This window comes from Neomonachus schauinslandi, chromosome 6 (assembly GCF_002201575.2).
Source record: "Neomonachus schauinslandi chromosome 6, ASM220157v2, whole genome shotgun sequence".
Classification (NCBI taxonomy): Eukaryota; Metazoa; Chordata; class Mammalia; order Carnivora; family Phocidae; genus Neomonachus; species Neomonachus schauinslandi.
The window spans coordinates 27490659-27510121 of record NC_058408.1 but is presented as its reverse complement, the minus strand read 5'-3'; the positions used below and the strand labels follow the sequence as shown (position 1 = coordinate 27510121).

The 19463-nt window shown below is 39.8% G+C and overlaps 1 protein-coding gene across 4 annotated transcripts in view; it reads left to right on the top strand.

Annotated features, from left to right (window-relative positions):
- The window catches only part of PPP1R12B (protein phosphatase 1 regulatory subunit 12B), a 201962-nt gene that overhangs the window by 76952 nt on the left and 105547 nt on the right, over positions 1 to 19463 (top strand). For 3 of the 4 annotated variants that reach the window (XM_021682713.1, XM_021682712.1, XM_021682711.1), the window contains exons 11-13: positions 855 to 937; positions 2288 to 2413; positions 9091 to 9273. In XM_021682713.1, the coding sequence (XP_021538388.1) occupies positions 855 to 937; positions 2288 to 2413; positions 9091 to 9273 (392 nt within the window). Of the gene's footprint in view, positions 1 to 854; positions 938 to 2287; positions 2414 to 4803; positions 4984 to 9090; positions 9274 to 19463 lie in introns of all 4 variants that reach the window. The other variant, XM_021682710.1, reaches the window with a different exon arrangement.

Below are 19463 nucleotides of genomic sequence, written 5' to 3'. Positions count from 1 at the left end.
TATCTTATGTTCATTCTTCCTTACCCTCCTTACGTAGGGCAAATAAATAATAAAATAAAATAAAATAAATTTAGTCAGAAACATGAAAATTTGGACATGGCCTAAGGTTCCCTTGAACCAATACCAGTAATTTATTGTTTCAGTGTTTGGAAGCAAAGTTCCTTAGCCGGACTTTCGATCCTAATGAAGCTCAGGCAAATTAGCACTTAGAAAAAAATGTTTAAATGCCTTATTTTTTTCGTTACTAGATGTATAACAGCTCATCCATATAATCATCCAAGATCAGTGCATTTTTATTTCTTAACTTTTGGTTCCAGATTTTCTAGGGCTTACCTGATGCTCTTCTCTGGGGTCAGGTGTGCCCTGTAACCGTAGTCCCCTGCTCAATATTGTTTCTGGAGACTCCTCAAGGAGATGAGTCATATTGGTTGGATGAATTCTGCAGCATATTTGTTGTGCATGAAGCTGCATTTCAAAGAGAAGATAGGCTGGGGAAGAAATAAGGCTTATTTCATTAAGAACTTTAGAGTGGAGCTTTCTGTTTGTGGCTTTTCAAAGGCTCCATCTCTCTTGGCAGGGCTGTTGGCTTTGTGTAATTTGTGCTGCTGTTTTCCTTTTTTGATCGTTTTGGCCTTTCCCATGAGAATTATCTCCCGGTATATTGGTCTTTTCATGGAGGAGAGGTAGGAATTAGCCTTTGAAAGGTAACCTTTTGTAATACCACTCAAACCAGAATTGGTATTGGATCTAGAAATAAGATGATATAGGTGTATTGATCTCTGCTTTTTTACCCAGAATGTTACACCATGTCAGTATTGTACCTTCTCTGTGTTTTACTTGTTTTGATTTTACAGGAGAGAGAAAACAAAAGCTATTTTAGTTCACTAGCGCCCCGGAAGCTCAGCAGCACAAGTGATATTGAAGAAAAGGAGAACAGGTAATCCTAATGCAGTCCAAAAGATGGTCCTCTGTAACTTTCCTAGGCATAGTGATGCCTTGGCCATCGCTCTGCAGCCATCTCTCCGCAGGTGCCCTTAGCACATTATGAATTGTTTATTCCTTCTGCTTAGAGCTCCTCCCAGCCCTTGCTCTCTTGCTTTGCCCTTCGCCCCTCAGGCTCTCACTTCAGCTTGGGTCTTACTGTCTTTAGGAAGTCTTCCCCGGCCCTTCCAAGGGTGAATTTGTTTTAGTACACCAGCAGGCTCTGTAAAGGTAGGGTCTATGTCTGGTTTCTCAGGGACCCCTAGTGCCTAGCACACGACCTATTCCATGGTAAACACTAAAGGTATTGTTATTTAATTAGTGATCAACTTCTAATGTGTATGTACATAAAATTTCAAGTCTTCCTCATCAGTTAAAATGAATGTGAGGATTTTGAGGTATTGCTGCATCTCAGAACAGAACCTGATCGAGAACCTTGCTTTTTAAGGTGTGGTCTTCCCAACCAGCAGCATTGGTTTCACCTGGAAGCATGTTAACAATGCAGAATCTCAGGCCCCACCTCAGACCGGCTGAATTAGAACTTGGATTTTAACAAAAATTCTCTAGGTCATTCAAATGCACATTGAAGTTTGAGAAGGACTGCTCTGGAGAGCTGCAGCTTTGGTCGCAAAGGCCCTGAGTGAACAGTTGTGAATTAGAAATCCTACTACAGCCCTTTCCTGGACGACTTTTATTTATAACACTAAGTAGACTTCTAGCAGGTTCTTCTCTTTTCCTCCTCTGTGCTAGTTACCTCTTTCCCTTGTGACAGACTTCCTCATCTTCCCCATCATCCTCTTCTCTGCTTACTTATGAACAACCTGTTGGCTTTGTAAAGCCCTTTAAAGGAGAAACAAAAGTGAGTTCTCATTACCAAAGAATTGGAGACCTTTGATATAAGGATTTGGTACCTGTTGAAGTTAGTTGGCTTTGAGGTTGATAAAAGAAAGCAGGCAGTAGTAATACTTGACCCATTCTCTATGTATACAGAAAACAGGTTTATATAAAACCAAGTATCACTTGAAAAGTGTGTCTATTTCTTTAGCCATCATATTACAGTTTCTGTCCCTGGCTCTTCTCTCCCAACCCCCCCCCCCCCCCGCACCGAGGGAGAAGCAGACTCCCCGCTGAGCAGGGAGCCTGATGTGGGGCTTGATTCTAGGACCCTGAGATCATGATCTGAGCCAAAGGCAGATGCTTAACCAACTGAGCCTCCCAGGCACCCCTCCCAGTTTGCATTGTATCGTGGACAAAACTGGTGGTAGGAATCAGTGCTTTGTTTTATTTTTCTTTCATGCCTCTACAGAGAATCAGCTGTTAATCTAGTGAGGAGTGGTTCGTATACACGGCAGCTGTGGAGGGATGAAGCAAAGGGAAGTGAAACTCCACAGACAGTTGCTCCTTCTACCTATGTATCAACCTACTTGAAAAGGTACCAGGTTCCATGGGGTGGGAGATGATTTTTCTTCACTCTGGTCATGGGTGTATGGGTAATAATTGCATGCTGTTTTATATCCAATTAGCACCACGAAAATGAATCAAAAAATGAATTACTTTTAGATTTCTTGGGAGTAACATCTTGACTAATTTTAAATTAACATTAATTTATTTTCCTAACTGAATTAAAGTAAGCTAATTCCAAATTCTCACCACAGACAGATCTGAATTTATACTCTCTCCTCTCAGTCCTATTAAAATCTTCAACTGGAAGTGACTTCTAGTAATCCCTGAGCAGGACTGAATTTAAATCACCTTTGTCCGGTAGCTAGCTCTCCTTTTTCTAAAACTAGAGTAGTTCCCATCTCAAGTACATTTTTATGGGGAGGAAGGGAGGGACCCTATAGGGTGGTGAGGGGGGTGGGTAACGGGGACAGTTTTGAATTGCATTAAAGAAGTTTCATATTGAAGCCTGTTAATTTAGGGACTTGAGTTGTTTTTTTTTTTTATGACTTTAATGGCCCTCAGATCCATCAAGATGTGAAACTCGCAAGTTTGGTGCAGAGAAGGTACATGGGTTTCCTTCCCCTTTTCTCATCTGTATTCTCTTTTCTGCAATTATTTTCTTTGCCATGTACCAGCCAGCAAGCAAAGCACCTTTGCCAGAGCCATTAAACTATAAGATATACTTAATTAGTACTTTAATTTGAACTTTGCTGCTGATGTCAAGAGTCTGATTCTCATTTCTTACTTTGAATTCTTTCTTCACTTTTATTTACTCAACCCCTCCAACTGCCTCTTCATGCCATGGGCTTCATCATTAGGTTTTATAGGATTGGTTGGCTGCCCGAGAAACAGCCTTTTGCCATAAACTATGTGTTTGGGTTCAAAACTTATTTCCACTTGATTAGAGGAATCTTCTCAACTAGTTAATATCAGAACATGGGAACTAGTAAGCTATAAAACAAACAGCCAATGTAGCCTTTTGATGGTCTTCAGTTCTGCAGAGATAATTCAGCATTCTCACTGAAGCTTCATTATATATACAAAGTCAGTGTTTTTGGCTTAATGAAGCTATCACTTATTTGTCTTCAGGACTAAGGTCTTAGTCTGTCTAGATACATCACTACTCCTTGTGGTTGCATTCAAGACCAAGAAAACTTTTCTAAGGAAATAACGTTCTAGTACTAGGAAAGAGAGAAAGCTGCATTTAATTTCCAAGCATGTTGTTACATTGTGGTGGGGTTGTTCTTTTTCGTGATCCAAATCATTAACAAATGGGTTGAGCGAGTAGCATCTGGAGAGATAGGTACAGTTGGCACAATTATGGTAAACAGAGGAGAAAGGGAATGCTTCTATTTAGGGTGGAAAGCTTGCTTAATTATGTGAGTGCTTTTTGAAAGAAGATCCACAGCTTGCTTCATGCTTTGGATTTCCAAACTTATGTCACCCTTAAAGCATTTTTTGATTATACAAAATCTCATTTTATGATCTTTTCCAAAGGGAATTGTATGCTATCACTATTTAAAAAAGAAAATGCGAGAAGACATTTGGCCCTCTTGGGCTCCACCGGGCCTCAGCATACTTTCCATTTTCTAGTTCATCTCTTGTCCTTAGGCAGAAATTCCTTTCCTGTGTCCCAGTAAAATGCATCTTAAAGTAAAAGGCTTCAAAGCTTGTTTTGGTCACCCCTGCTAGTGTCTCATTATTATTATAGTAAAAATGGTTTTTTTAAAATTCTAATCCAAGTAATTTTTTGCCTCAATTGAGATGGTTCTTACTTACCTTCATTTGAAACAAAGGAAAGTTGCTTTCTGCCGCCCATGCAATATTATTTTCTAGATTTAAAACTTTGAATCCTCCCAAGACTAGGCTAAATAACCACAGTTCTCAGACATTTTTTTTTTTCCACAGAGCTTTTTTATTCTTCTCCACTCTTTAATTTTAAATTTCTACTCCAAAACCTCCAAATTCTTGGTCTTACTTTAGCTTCTGCAGTGCTACTTCTGTATCAGGTAGACATTTGGGGTTGCATGATTTTTTTGCCTTGGGGTTTGTTGGGAATTACTTTTTCTAATAAAATTATTCTATTTGCTAATATTTCTTAGCCCCTATTCTGTTCCTATATACTATTCTTCTGCTTTCTCTTATTGCATATCATCTCTCCTCCATGTTCCTTCACTCTTTCGGATGATTGACAGATGCCTGCTTGCTGCCGGTGACCCAGCTCTAGCTGGAGTTGATCACTCACTCCACTTCCCAGCTGCCATACCCTCTCTTTGGTCTACATTCCTTTTAAATGCACAATCTGGGGGGGAAGGCGGTGCTGGGAAATGGTGGGTGAGCAGCATGTCCTGAAGAAAGTGACTGTGTGCTGTTTTGCAGTGCTTCCTTTGGTAGAAGTAGTGACCCCACAAGTCCCTACATTTCAGCCAATCGCAATTCATCTGCTACCTCACCCATTACCATTGGTTCATCTACCTCTCGGGGCAACAAGTGGCAACCTGCCTCTTCTTGCCCTGCACCAATCAGTGCAAACACTACTGCATCTGCACACCATGGCAGGTAAGGCTTCTTGGGGCCATTTGAGTTACAGTCATCAAAACTCATGCCTCTGGATGCACATATGAGATTCAAACCAAAGAAACTTTGGCACTGGGGAAGCAAGTTTGAATTCTTGTGAAAATGTCCATGATTTAACGAGGAGGTTTTGTTTGGACTTGTATTAGCCACTCCGCAGTTGCTCATTGAAAAATCATGGGGTATATATCTTGGTACTTGGTGTTTAGGCATCAACTTAAAATGACCGCTTTTGTGTGATTACTATGTAAGGGTCTCATCCTATTATGGGAAAGCACATATTAAAAATATCCCCACACTTCACTTACATTAATTTCCCAGTGAGTAGGAATCTCTTCTACTTACTCTTTTTTTCAGAGGATGGCATACAAACCCAAATCAGAAGAAAAGCTAGCTCTTGTTCCAAAAGCTTCCTATAGCTTTCTGAAAATTCCCAGCCAATGAGAGCATTTTGCTGGAAACACGCGGGAGGGAAGAGATTTATGTTTGCATAAATTTGTCTAGATTTGTGGTATTCTTGGGGCCGTGGTGTCCAGTCTGCCTGAGGGGTAGCATGGGGGTAGCCTGGCCGGGGCTTCATCGTGAAAGCACAATAGGACTTCAGCTGTGGTTTTGGCTATAGCTTTCAACCCTGTATGTGTGCGCAGAGACCCTTTTACTTTGGGGTATGACAAAGGGACTTCTTTTTGAGGGCTTGTTTCTAGAACTGACACAAAGAAAATGAAAAACATTAATGATGATAGTGTTGCTTGTTGCTGCAAGAACACTGTTGATGGTAGTACTTGATTGAGTTTTGTCCATTTATTAGATTTCTTTCCTTAAAATAAGTGGTGATCATTTGTTCCAGGAGGGATTATTAATAATAATACTGATAATTATGTAGAAATTTATTAGGTCCTCATAATAATTCATCTGCACAGACATAGTAAATATTATACCATAGATGAAGAAACTGAAACACAGGTTACTTGCTTAAGTATTAAGAGCTGAGACTAGGGAAAAATAGTAACGGCTGCCATTTGTTGAACCCTATCACGTGCCAAGCATTGGCTTAGATACTTACAAAAATTACATGAGCAATTGGTTTACTCACATGTAACAGTAAAGCTAAATAATTGAGGCTAAAATATGATAAAGGTTTATTTTTTTTTTTCCTCTCACTTAAGAAAGTCCAGAAATAGGCAGGGCTGGCACCACAGCTTCAAAGTCCTTAAAGAATCCTGGATCCTTCTGTCTTTCTGCCTCACAATCCTTAGATCATGCTTCCATTTCCACAGGTTGCCTCATGACAGAAAATAGCTGCTGAAGCTCTAGCTGACATGACTGCATTCTAGGCAGGAAGAAGAAAGAAAGGGGGAAATGCAAAAAGAGAGAAGGCCTCTGAACTGAGGTTTTCCCCCAAAGCACTAATTTTCTACTTATGCCTCACTGGCTACCTCTAGCAGCCAGGGAGACTTTGGAAAATGTGAATTTTTAACTAGGTGCAATGCTGCCCTCAATAATTTACGGGTTCTGTTAGGAAGAAAAGGAAAATGAATATAGGTTGGGCAACTCGCTATCTCAGGCACACATATGTTGTTTATAAAGAGGCCTCCAGTGTATGAAGTACCATTTTTATTTTATGGATGTAGAAACTGAGACCCAAAACTTAATCATCTGCCCAAGGTCACATATCTAGTAAGGAACTGAGGCAGGGTTTGAACCTAGATTTGTCCATGTCAGAGATCCTATTTCACTGTTTTGTTTCCACTGAGCTTGTGTTTTATTCTGAGCTCAATACTAATGTTCTTCATACATTATTTTATTTAGTTATCACAAGACCCCTGCATTTTAAGGTATCATTATTCCCGTTTTACAGATGAAGAGACTAGAGAGGTTAACTTGGCTGAAAGGTTAACATGGTTCCAGAGCCTCTGACTCCTGCTCTGCAGCTTTTCCTATTTTTTTTTTTAAGATTTTATTTATTTATTAGAGAGAGAGAGAGTGAGAGAGAGAGCATAAGCAGGGGGAGCAGAGGCAGAGGGAGAAGCAGACTTCCCCCTGAGCAGGGAGCCCGATGTGGGACTCGATCCCAGGACCCTGGGATCATAACCTGAGCTGAAGGCAGACGCTTAACCAGCTGAGCCACCCAGGCGTCCCTTCCTATTCTGCTCTTAACATTCTACTTATAAAATTATACCACATATCAAAATAATAGTACAAGTTCTATTCTGTAATTCAATAAAATAAAAACCCTTGGCATTTCCACAGCAGAAAAAATCTCAGGGAGAACAAAACATGTTATTAACCTAAAAAGAATGTCAGGTAAGGTTTTTTTGTTGTTGTTTTTTTATGTTATGTCAATCACCATACATTACATCATTAGTTTTTGATGTAGTGTTCCGTAATTCATTGTTTGCGTATAACACCCAGTGCTCCATGCAGTACGTGCCCATCCCCCCACCCCCTTCCCCTCTAGAACCCTCAGTTTGTTTCTCAGAGTCCATAGTCTCTCATGGTTCATCTCCCCCTCTGATTTCCCCCCCTTCATTCTTCCCCTCCTTCTATCTTCTTCTTCTTTTTTTTTTTTTTTTAACATATAATGTGGGGCGCCTGGCTGGCTCAGTCGTTAAGCGTCTGCCTTCGGCTCAGGTCATGATCCCAGGGTCCTGGGATCGAGCCCCGCATCGGGCTCCCTGCTCCGTGGGAAGCCTGCTTCTCCCTCTCCCACTCCCCCTGCTTGTGTTCCCTTTCTCACTGTGTCTCTCTCTCTGTCAAATAAAGAAATAAAATCTTTAAAAAAAAAAAAAACATATAATGTATTATTTGTTTCAGAGGTACAGGTCTGTGATTCAACAGTCTTACACAATTCACAGCGCTCACCATAGCACATACCCTCCCCAATGTCTGTCACCCAGCCACCAATTTTTTATAGTTTGGTTCTGGCTAATTTTATTCGTGTGTCCTATAGACTCATACATTTTATAAGTCTGAGGAATTTAATTTCACCTTTTTTCTGAGTCATTAATTGCTTCTGGAGAAGTGGCTTGTGTTTTTTAGATACCACTTCAAAACTGTTCTATATTTATAATTGCATCTAGGTACCATATTTAGATTTTTTACAATCTGATTATTGCTTTCAAGCTTATTCTAATGATGTGATTATTTGAAAATGAGCTTATAGCTACTTATAAGCATTTCTGGTAATTGTGAGTAGGTGAAAAAAAACAAACAGATTTTTAGCATTCCTTATCTTCATTGCTTTTCCCATCTCTGTGAATATCAATTTTGGATCTCTGTTACCCCAGCAACAAGCTGTGACATCACAAATGATAGCTTTTTGGGTGGAGAGCCAATGGTTGCTCTCAACTCTTTGTTAAGAAACAAAGATCTTGTTTTCATGTAAATGAGCTTAATTATACAGCTTGCTGTTGGAAAGTCTGCAGTTAAGGTTACATATAGAATCTTACTAGTTTTTGTTTCTGTTCCTCATGTATGCACTTAAGAATACAGGCTATCAGGCATTTGGTTAAATAGAAAGAGAGCAGTTGCTGAGCTAGGTGGGAAAGAAGTAAACATATGAGGTTGTATTTATCAAATATCTCTGGAATCCAAGAAGATGGTCATCTAATCCAGGCTGAGGACTACCAAAGACTCTCACTGCCAAGAATTAAGGGGCAGGTGGAGAATAATATCGTAAGTGACTTTAGCGTTGTTTTCATGTGTGTGGAGAGGCCCTGCCTCTGTGTGTGTGTGTGGAGACCAGATGGTGCTCAGGAGTCATTTAAAGCATTCTTGCATATGTTACTATCTTCCTTGTGCCATAGCTCATTTTTAAAAAAATTTTTAATCTCAAGCAAAAAAAATTTTTTTCATGAAATATAACTCTTTGGGCAGAGGATATCAAACTAAATGTATAATCATACTGTTGTAAGAATTAAGAGCTCAGAATTTAAAAAACCAGTCAACCAGCCAACAAAATTGGAGCAAGAAGATTCTCTAGTTAAACTTACCTCGAACCCTCTGTCTCTGTGTGCTAGTGCTTTGTTGTGTAGCATGCTTAACCATTCTCTTTCTGCTTGTGCTTTTGTGTGTCTGTATTTTTTATTTCAGGACTCCTTACAAATCCCAGGCTGACTCAACAGCAGAGAAAACAGCAGACAATGTCTCTTCTAGCACCCCGCTCTGTGTGATCACTAATCGCCCTCCACCTAACACTGCCAATGGGGTTACAACTGCCACTCTGCTCTCCACTCCTGGAACAGACTCCTCTGTGGAAGCCAGGGACAGGAGGAGGTATGTTCTATACTGATTTCATTTGCGGGGTTCTGCTTTGAGGTAGGAGATAAAGGAGTGGGTGTGAAGTCTTTCCCCCAATCCCAGATACATTTATGAAAGTAGATCTTTATATTAGAGTTTGGGTTTTCTATTTTGCCTCTGGGAGATTTTTTTTTTTTTTTAAAGATTTTTTTATTTATTTGAGAGAGAGAATGAGAGAGAGAGAGCACATGAGAGGGGGGAGGGTCAGAGGGAGAAGCAGACTCCCCGCCGAGCGGGGAGGGTCAGAGGGAGAAGCAGACTCCCCGCCGAGCAGAGAGCCCGATGCGGGACTCGATCCCGGGACTCCAGGATCATGACCTGAGCCGAAGGCAGTCGCTTAACCAACTGAGCCACCCAGGCGCCGCCCTCTGGGAGATTTTTGACAGAGATCTTAATTATTTCTGATAATATTTAACATAGATACTTATTCTGTTATGAATATAGGCATATCTTTTTTCTTTTTGTCTTATAAAAGAAATCAGTATCAGGCATTATTTCCCCATTTTGTGATGGAGAACCTGAAGCACAGAGAAGGATCTTTTCTTTTGTTCTGAGGAGTCCGTGAAGATTTCTCTGGCAGGAAAGAAAAGCAGTATCATGAAAAAGGCTCAGAGAAATAAAGCTAGGATATCATTTTAATTAATTTAAGAATACCGGAAAAAGAACTGAATAGTATATGATGATATGGTAGAAGGATAGTGACTAGTTACTGTACAGTTTCTTTAGAGAAAAATTATGAGAGAGCAGTCATGAATTGGCACAGGAGAGATTTAAGGTAGAAGCTAAGAAGAACTTTTTGATTGTCATTATTAGGAGATGTTCCAAGATGTGACCAAGAAGAATGGGACATTTTCTCCCACTTGAAAAAGTGTAAAAAATAGAATGCACTCCATTTGGCTGTTTCAGATCTACTTAAAAACTGAAGCCATACTTATCCCTTTTTTAAGACTATAAAAGGAAATGAAATCTTATCAAAATTTAGATTTCAGTTTGGCTTCATTTTCTTTTGACTATCCAAAGGAAGAAGATTTTATGTTTGTGAGTGTGTATGTATGTGTAATAAGTCAAGAAGTCTTATCATCTACAAGATACAACGAGTTGAACTTTTTAGATGTTTATTATAAAGACAGTTCTAAAATTAAAATTTTGAGAAGTGGAAGGGAGATGTTAAGTGAGTTGAAAAATTGTGGTTTTTTCTTCCTTTCTTTTTTCATTTCTTTGTATAAAAATAGAAGAAAGTCACTTTTCTGGCTAACAGGTTGCAGAGCATCATCTTTTCATTGGTTTCCAGCCAAGGAAATTTTAATAAATTGATCTTGAATATTTAATGTTTATATATTTAATAGCTCAGATGGAATTTAGGTATTATTAGTTTCATCTAGGAACTAAATGCAAAAGTAATATTTTCTGAATATTGGCTGAAAAAAACTCCCTTTAAAAAATTCCTTCTGGGCAGAGACAAGTAAAATGAGTTAAATTCATTATTAAGATTATGATCCCTGTAAGGATGTGTAAATCAGGCTTTTTATCAAACTGCATTATTAAATATTTAATTGCATGCACCATTATTTAGAGAAACCTAGAGAGACAGTTACTGTCTTCTGGGATTTTTATAACCTATGAACAATAAGATAGCACCTGCTACAGATTTTAATTTTGTTTTAGAAGTTTTACTTAAGCCACAAATAGTTATTGATTATATACTGTGTACCATGTATTCTCACTAGGACATAATTCCTCAAGAAGCAGCAAATATAAGAAGAATTAAATCAAAATATCACTGAATTATGTGAATTTGGTGTATCAAGATAAGTGAATTTTTAGGATGGCACAAGATAATAAACGGGGATATTAGATATTTATTAGATAATAAATAATCTTAGACAAGTTAAATAGGGTAATGGCACAAGATAAATAAATAAGAAGGTATTACATAAAGAGCTGTTGGACTCAGTCACTAGCATTCATTCTTTTCAAAATATTTGAACATTTGCCATTGCAAAGTACTATGATGAACCCAGGTAATACAGCAGTGAACAAGGAAAACAATCTCAGCCCTCGGGGAATGTATGTGATAGTGAAGAAAAACAAACACTAAATAATTGTGATATATACTATGAAGAAGTAGTGTGAGTTGTTATGACAGAAGATCTGCCTACAGAAGACTTCCCTTCTCCAGCAGAAGGTTATCTTAAGGGTATGATCCTCTTGTGGACAAATAATAGCTAGGAAAAGGGGATAAGCATTCCTGGCAGAAAATACGGCTGTTGAAAAGCCACTAAGGTGGGAAGGTGCTTGATCCTTTGGAGAATTTGAGAGAAGATGTTGTGGCTCTGGGGTAGAGAGTTAGGGAAAGAGCAGTCTAAGGTGAGGCTTGAGGAATAAATAGGAGCTATATCATACAAAGTCTTACAGCTGAAGACAAAGATTTTGGATATATATGTTAAGAACCATGATGAGCTACTGGAAGCATTTTTTTTTTGAACAGCTTTATAAAGATATAATTTATATATACCATATAATTTAAGGTGTACAGTTCAGTCATTTTTTGGTATATTCACAGATATGTGCAATGATTACCACAGTCAATTTTAGGACATTTTAATCATCTTAAAAAGAAATCCCATACCTTTAATTATTGTCCCCCCTACTCCCACCCCATCTTCCCATTCCCTAGACCTCAGCAACTACTGATCTATTTTCTCTTTCTGTAGAGTTGCCTATTCTGGACATTTCATGTAAATGGAATCAATATGTGGTCTTTTGTGACTGACTTCTTTCACTTAGAATAATGTTTTCAAGGTTCATCCATGTTGTAGCATGTATCAGCACTTTATTCTTTTTAATGGCCAAACACTATTCCATTGTGTGGATATACTGCATTTTGTTTGCCACTCCTAAGTTGGTGGACGTTTGGGTTCTTTCCACCTTTTGGCTATTTTGAATAATGTTACTATAAACATTCATGTACAAGTTTTTGTGTGGACATATGTTTTTCTTTCTTTTGGATATATATGTAGGAGTAGAATTGCTGGGTCATACAGAAAATATGCAAAAAGCAAAAGGATAACATGATCTGGTTTACATTTTTTAGAATCCTGGCTTTTAAACTCTGGGTACAATATTCCATATGAATTGGACAGGGGAAGGGTGGACAGGAATAGATGTGAGATGACCAGTAAGGACACCATTGCAAAAGAAGGGTGCATGAGAGAGAACATTGGCTTGCACAGAGGTAGTAGTAAAAGAGATGGAGAAAAGTGAATGGACTCAAAATTTATTTAGGAAAAGGTTCTAGCAACATGGTAGATGGATTTATAAGGACCCCTTTCCCATTATAAACGTAGGAAAATGTAGTTGAGTTCAGAAAAGTGAAAGGGAACTGCTAGGTGACAAAAATGAAGAGAATCCAAAGGCCAGAATGGTTTAAGTGGCCCAGGGTTGGTATAGGACGTCTAGAGTAGATGTTAGCGTCTGGAGGCTCAGATTTTAATGCCATGCCTGGGTGTAGGAAGCATGGCTTTGGACCTGACTAGGCTAGGATCTGTAAGTAAGAACCTGTATAAAGCTGGAGTTCTCAAAAGACTACCCAGTTCATGAAAAGGGTACTTTGTCTATGGCCCCCAAAAATGTCAAGGATGGTGCCTATTCAAGGGTCTGAGCAGGGACAGAAAAATCTTCTGTGGGAAATTTTTACTACACATATAGTGTGGAAATCCCAAGCCAAGAATTTTTTTTTTTTTTAAGATTTATTTATTTAGGGGCGCCTGGGTGGCTCAGTCGTGAAGCGTCTGCCTTCGGCTCCGCTCATGATCTCAGGGTCCTGGGATCGAGCCCCTCATCGGGCTCCCTGCTCAGCAGGAGGCCTGCGTCTCCCTCTCCCACTCCCCCTGCTTGTGTTCCCTTTCTCGCTGTCTCTCTGTCAAATTAAATAAAAATCTTTAAAAAAAAATTTATTTATTTATTTGAGAGAGAGAAAGAGCACGGTGGGAGGGACAGAAGGAAGGAGAGAGAATCTCAGGCAGACGCCATGCTGAGTGCGGAGCCTAATGCTGGCCTTGATCTCATGACCCTGAGATCATGACCTGAGCTGAAACCAAGGGTCGGATGCTTAACCCATTGTGCCACCCAGGCTCCGTGCCACCCAGGCTCCCCGCCCCCCGCCCCAGAAGCCAAGAATTTAACATAGAAACTAAGTCGGCACTCTTGAAACTCTGGGGCCATTGGCACAGGCAATTTAAAACCACCATGAAGAAACACATCGACACCCCAGGCTGCAAAGGATTTCTATAAAACAGTTGCCTACCAAAGACAAACTCCCATAGGAAATGAACCACTCTGAGAAAAAGTTAACAGATGCAGCTTCTTAAATACTTAGATACTTTTAGAAGTATTACATGCAGATCACTATGTAGTAGAATTTTTGGATGCAAAACAGAAGCCTCAAACTATTATTTAATTTGGTAACAATAATAAGAAGTGACCAGTTGTACTGAAGATAGACACATCTATAAAAATGGCAAATTAATCAGAAGTGGTTCCTAGAATAAAATATTTTGGAAATGTGTTGTTTCTATATAGAGTCCTATATATGGGAACCTGCATATATAAAGCATCTAACAACCATTTATTGAGAGACTGCCATGTGCCAGGCACAGTTATTAAAGATACAAGGTCAAAGAAAAACATCTTTCCTGCCCTTGAGAGCTTAAATTTATCTATTGTGGGAAGGCAAACAAGTAAATCAAATAATATAGTCAGTTGTTAAGTGCTCTGATAAAGATATGTATAGATTGCTATGGGGGCACAGAGGAGGGGAATCTAAATTAGCCTGAGTAGGGTGACAGAGAAGGTGTGCCAGAGGAGGTAACTGGAGTTGAATTTTGAAGGCAACTAGAAGTGAACTATAAGTAGTAATAGGAGGCTGGTATTTTAGAGGGAACACAAGAAATTCAAGAAACAAGTTTAATATGCCGGAAGCTGGGAGAAGGCAAGGCCAGTGTTGTATTTCTGAAAGTGTCTTTGTGAAATAGATTTAGATGAATTAAAAAAAAAAAAATAACAGCCTGTGGGCAAATGAGTTTGTGAAAGAATGGGTTAAAGGAAGTTAAACAGGATTACTCCAAAACCTTCTCGGGATCATTCCTCTCAGGGGGGTGGTTGTGGGGTGGGGGGGCGGGGGGGGGGAAGTTGGGTGTAGAGAGGGGAGTGTGGGTGTGGTTAGAATTTGCAGCATTTTCCAAATTTCTGTGTCCATCGAATAGTTTTGTTTTGTTTTTTTTCACAGAAACCCAAGACTGGTATTCCACTGGGTATACTTTGGAAATTGTGGAGCTAGAGAGGTAGGCAGGAACCAAATCATGGAGATTTTTGTTGTGCTATGCTAAGAAACTTGAACTTCTGTTTTCAAAGCTATGGAATACCACTGAAGTATTTTCAGCTGGGGAATGACTTGATCAAATAAAACCTATCATTTAAGCCTTTACAGAATTAAAACCATTTAGAATTTCTCCCTCTAGACAAACATAAGCTGAAAGAAAAAAAATATCACATGTTTTGAAAACAGCTAAATTTTCCTTCTGAAAGAGCATGCTGGGTGCTAATTCTTCTCTTGAAGCTGCAGCTTTCTCTGTAATCAGCTCATTGTGGAAGTATTTGGACTCCTGCTGGGAACCATGATGGCGGCCTGAAGCTCACATTCACAGGTCCAATTTGAAACAATTAGTGAGCACTGGGATAAATGGGGCTTTAAAATGGGCCACAGCGAGACCTACCCAGTGGAAAAGCCATCTCTCAGAAAGAATCTCCATTTGCAGTGTAATCAGAGCATGTGGACTGGGGAGTGGGTCTTACCATGAAAGCTGCACAGCTGGCTTTTCTTTTCTGAGAATGTTTGGTCCTAAGAAGGGTGTGTGCATACCGATTGGCTCATGATGAGTCTCAGCTTTACTCCCTGTGTGCTTTATTCAGTTCGTTAACTACAGATACGTTATTAAATGGACAGAGCTAGATACAAAAAAAAATAGATTATGATACCAAACAATAATAAACATGGAAATCTTAACACTAGATTTTTTGGAGGGGGGCGGATTATGGGTATTTTTTTATTTTCTTTTGGGTTTTTTTCTGTATATTCCAAAATTCCAGAGTGATAAAGTATTACCCTTATAAGCAAGGCAGGGGAAGGAGAGCTTGAAAAAAAAATTTAACTCTAGGAACAACAGTCTTTCTTATGATGTCAGTCTGTGAAAATGGCCATAGTCACTGAAGAGTAAACACAAGAGTCAAGAGATTCAAGGTTTGCAGGATTTTAGATAATTTATTATTTTGCTACATAAGCTCAGGGCAGGACTTCTGCAATAGTTTATTACTTTTAAGAAAGGCATGATCTTGAATTTACAAAGTTCCTTTTGTTTTCTTTCCTGAAAAGCTCAAGTATGCTCAAAGTATTCTCTTTACCTGATGGAAAGAATAGGAGTTAAACTCCCTGTCTTACAAATGGAAATGCTGAGGCCCTCAGAGCATGGAGTGACTTGCCTAATAGCACACCTTGAGTCAGAGGCACAGTGGAGATCGTCACCCAAGCCTCTTTTGCCCTTGTCATTGAACTCAATAACCATTTCTTCTTTTGGATTTGAGAAGAAAGGTTCTGATTCGGGGACCCGTCCGTCTTAGTCGGTAGCCCAGCATGCGGTGGTCTACCTTCATGGCACCATGATCACCGCCACCCAGTCTTTGGAGTGTCCCTGAGGCTTACAGAAACCAACAGGGTCATCTGATTGTACAGGGGTTGATTTGACTGGCGGACAGCAGGACAGAAATGGCAAGTGGCAGGCAGGTGGCAGATAGCCCTGCAAGGGCATCAGAGCCAAGCGGCAGCTGTCACAAGAGTGTCGTGGCTGGTTCGTTTTCCAAAGCGCCAAGTTTTCCTTAGCAACAAAATGTAAACAATTCCCTTGGCTAATATTAGAGTCTGATACTGTCTGCCTTTGATCCTCTTGCTCTGTTTCTCCTCTAGCTTTTTCCCTCTCAACCCAACCCTGAATTTTACATCTTTCTTTCTTTAATGTATTCAACTTCAGTAAGAAATGAACTCTAGATTACAAAATATTACCACTTAATTCTGAATTTTACATCTCTTTTATTGGTGCCCTTTCTTTTCTTTATAGAAACGGCTAAAATAGTTTTTCTCCAAAAGAAGCTAAAATTATTTCTCTTTCCCAGATAGCCCACATGCGACTGTGCTTGGTCAGGATATGGTCAGTATTGGCTAATATATACCACACTTACCGACCTTCGGTCCTTATAAGCTAGCTAGTTATTCGTGCTAATGTGAAGCTGTCAGCAAATTAATTTGGCATCGTCTTTGGAATGTTAGAAATTTAAACCAAGTAATTAAACTCTGAGTCATGGTTTTTTGAAGTCATTTGACTCATCTCACTGTCTCCAAGCTAAAGACAGGAAGTTGTCAATTGGAAAAGGCACTCTAGAAAGGAGATTCCGCAGCGCCTCCACTCTCAATTTTGGTTCTAAAATAAGTATTTTCTGGGGTGCTTGGGTGGCTCAGTCATTAAGCGTCTGCCTTAGGCTCAGGTCATGATCCCAGGGTCCTGGGATCGAGCCCCGCATTGGGCTCCCTGCTCAGCAGGGAGCCTCCTTCTCCCTCTCCCACTCCCCCTGCTTGTGTTCCCTCTCTCGCTATATCACTCTCTGTCAAACAAATAAATAAATTCTTTAAAAAAAATAAGTGTTTTCTTTCCCTATCTAAAAGACTGCAAAAAAGCTGAACTTATTACTACATTTTTCTCTACTGAGAGAGATAGTTCTCTCTCTTCCTGTGACTATGGACCAGGAAGAGAGTGAAATGTACATAGCAGTAGATACATTTTCTGCCCCCATTCTGGGGGTTTCTGGGTTGCTTAGATGATGAGTTATTATGTTAGCTTATTAGCTTATATAGATTATGCTTGTGGGATTCCTTTCCTGCCTAGTTAGTGAGGTCAGTTTCTGTTGTTTTGTAACCAAGGACACTCCATACCGTGCATGCAATATTTGATACTGTTGATTCTAGAGTGAACATTTTTCACATTTCAATGTCTCTAAAGCCAGGATGTCTTACTGCTGGTGGTTGTTCTTGCACATGTGTGAATTTGGTCATAAGTGTTCTGTTACTGCCACTGAGATATGTGCATTGCTGGTACAAAATATGTCTAAATCTAAAAGATCCCTTTCAATAACTATTAAATCAAGTGCTGAAAAGGTGATGAAAAACGTGTGATTGGCACTGCTTTTTCTTTCTTGGTGGTAAAGTGGCAGTGTATCTTGCAGTGGATGATGGTTTAGATTTGATGCAATGTGGTCCCATTTAGCCAGTGGGAATGATGCTGTTGATCTATATTAAAAAACCTGAACTGGAAAGTGACTGCTAATGCATATGTGGTTTCTTTTTGGGGTGATGAAAATGTTTCAAAATTGATGATGGTGATAACTACGTAACTGTAAATGTACTAAAAACCACTGAATGGTACACTTAACTGGGGATGTGAATTGTATCTCAGTAAAGCTGTTTAAAAATAACACTAAGACCATTTAGGTCCACTGAACTGTTCTGGGAAAGAAGACCTGGATGGTGCCTGCTAAGAATTACTACAATAAGATTTAAGGGTCTTGAATTTACATGTCTGTCATCTTTTTCCTGTATTCCTATTGCTAAACACAGCTATTGAGACACAAACTCACTTCGTTTTCCAGAGACAATGGCATTTGTCACGTAATTCCTCAGTACACCAGTTAACAGTTCAGGAGTGGAGGTTTAAAACGTTTCCCCCACCCCTTCGGGACACATGCATTCCAAAGAAAGAACAAGAATCCATTCCCTGATGCAGCAGAGCCTCTGGTGGTTCTATGCCAATTCCCCAACCACTTCAGAGTAAAGTGAGAAGTCACCCAACACCTGCTACTCAAAGCCCTTATCAGCTATGTTTTTACAGTTAATCTCCTTCTGATAAAGTGGTTCTTTTTTCAGAGCTGTGAGTATTGGTGACATATGGGAGGGACCAAAATGTTATGCCCTCTCTCAAACCTCCCCTCCCCTTTCTCTCCTACCAGTTGATTTTCCCATGTCAGAAAAAGACGGTCACTTGTAACAATCTCATAAAATGAGCTCTGGTGTTTACTAGGTTACTAGGGAAGGACAGTCCGAGGAGTGGCCACCTGTTTGTTGAAAATTGGGCTTCTGGGAAGCTGTTGCACAGGTGTGTGGCAAGGTGTGTCTGAGGTAGCTTGACCTGCTCTCACCTAGAATGATTTGATCTGGCAGTGGAGTTCCTTACTGTTCCTGGTTTTATGGAAATCCAAGGCACAGGAAGTTGATCTTTGTGTTCTGGGGAATTGAATCAAGCCCCTGCCATAATTTACTAGCGCCTTCTGTGTTTGGGAGCTAACTCGGTGTGCTGAGTTGCGACATCAGGAACGGGCATGGAATAGCGGAAGCAGCAGGTAAAATTTCTTGCTTGATGGCTTTGATATCCTAGATGTGTGTTTCCACTCTCAGTCCTCTTCTCTTCCTGATGGTCCTTTGGGAAGCTGACTTGATTGCATACATTGTTTTGGTGGTGGTGTGTTTGAGAGAAGGGGGAGGGTGGATGTTTAAGAATAAGATGTACAGGCACGTTCTGCATGGAGCACTGGGTGTTATGCACAAACAATGAATCATGGAACACTTCATCTAAAACTAATGATGTAATGTATGGGGATTAACATAAGAAAAAAAAAAAATTTAAAAAAAAAAAATAAGATGTACAGTGTTCAGAACAACCGGTTTAGATCTTCTCTGGTGCTTCTTCATATTCCTAAAGAATTTAAACATGTGCACTGACTTAAGGATCCCACCCAAAAGGTTAGAGTGGCAGAGGACAATTAAGAAGTTCAAGGCAGGGCGCCTGGGTGGCTCAGTTGGTTAAGCAACTGCCTTCGGCTCAGGTCATGATCCTGGAGTCCCTGGATCGAGTCCCGCATCGGGCTCTCTGCTCGGCAGGGAGCCTGCTTCTCCCTCTGACCCTCCCCCCTCTCATGTGCTCTCTCTCTCTCTCTCTCTCGCATTCTGTCTCAAATAAATAAATAAAAATCTTTAAAAAAAAAAAAAAAAAAAAAAAAAAAAAAAAAAA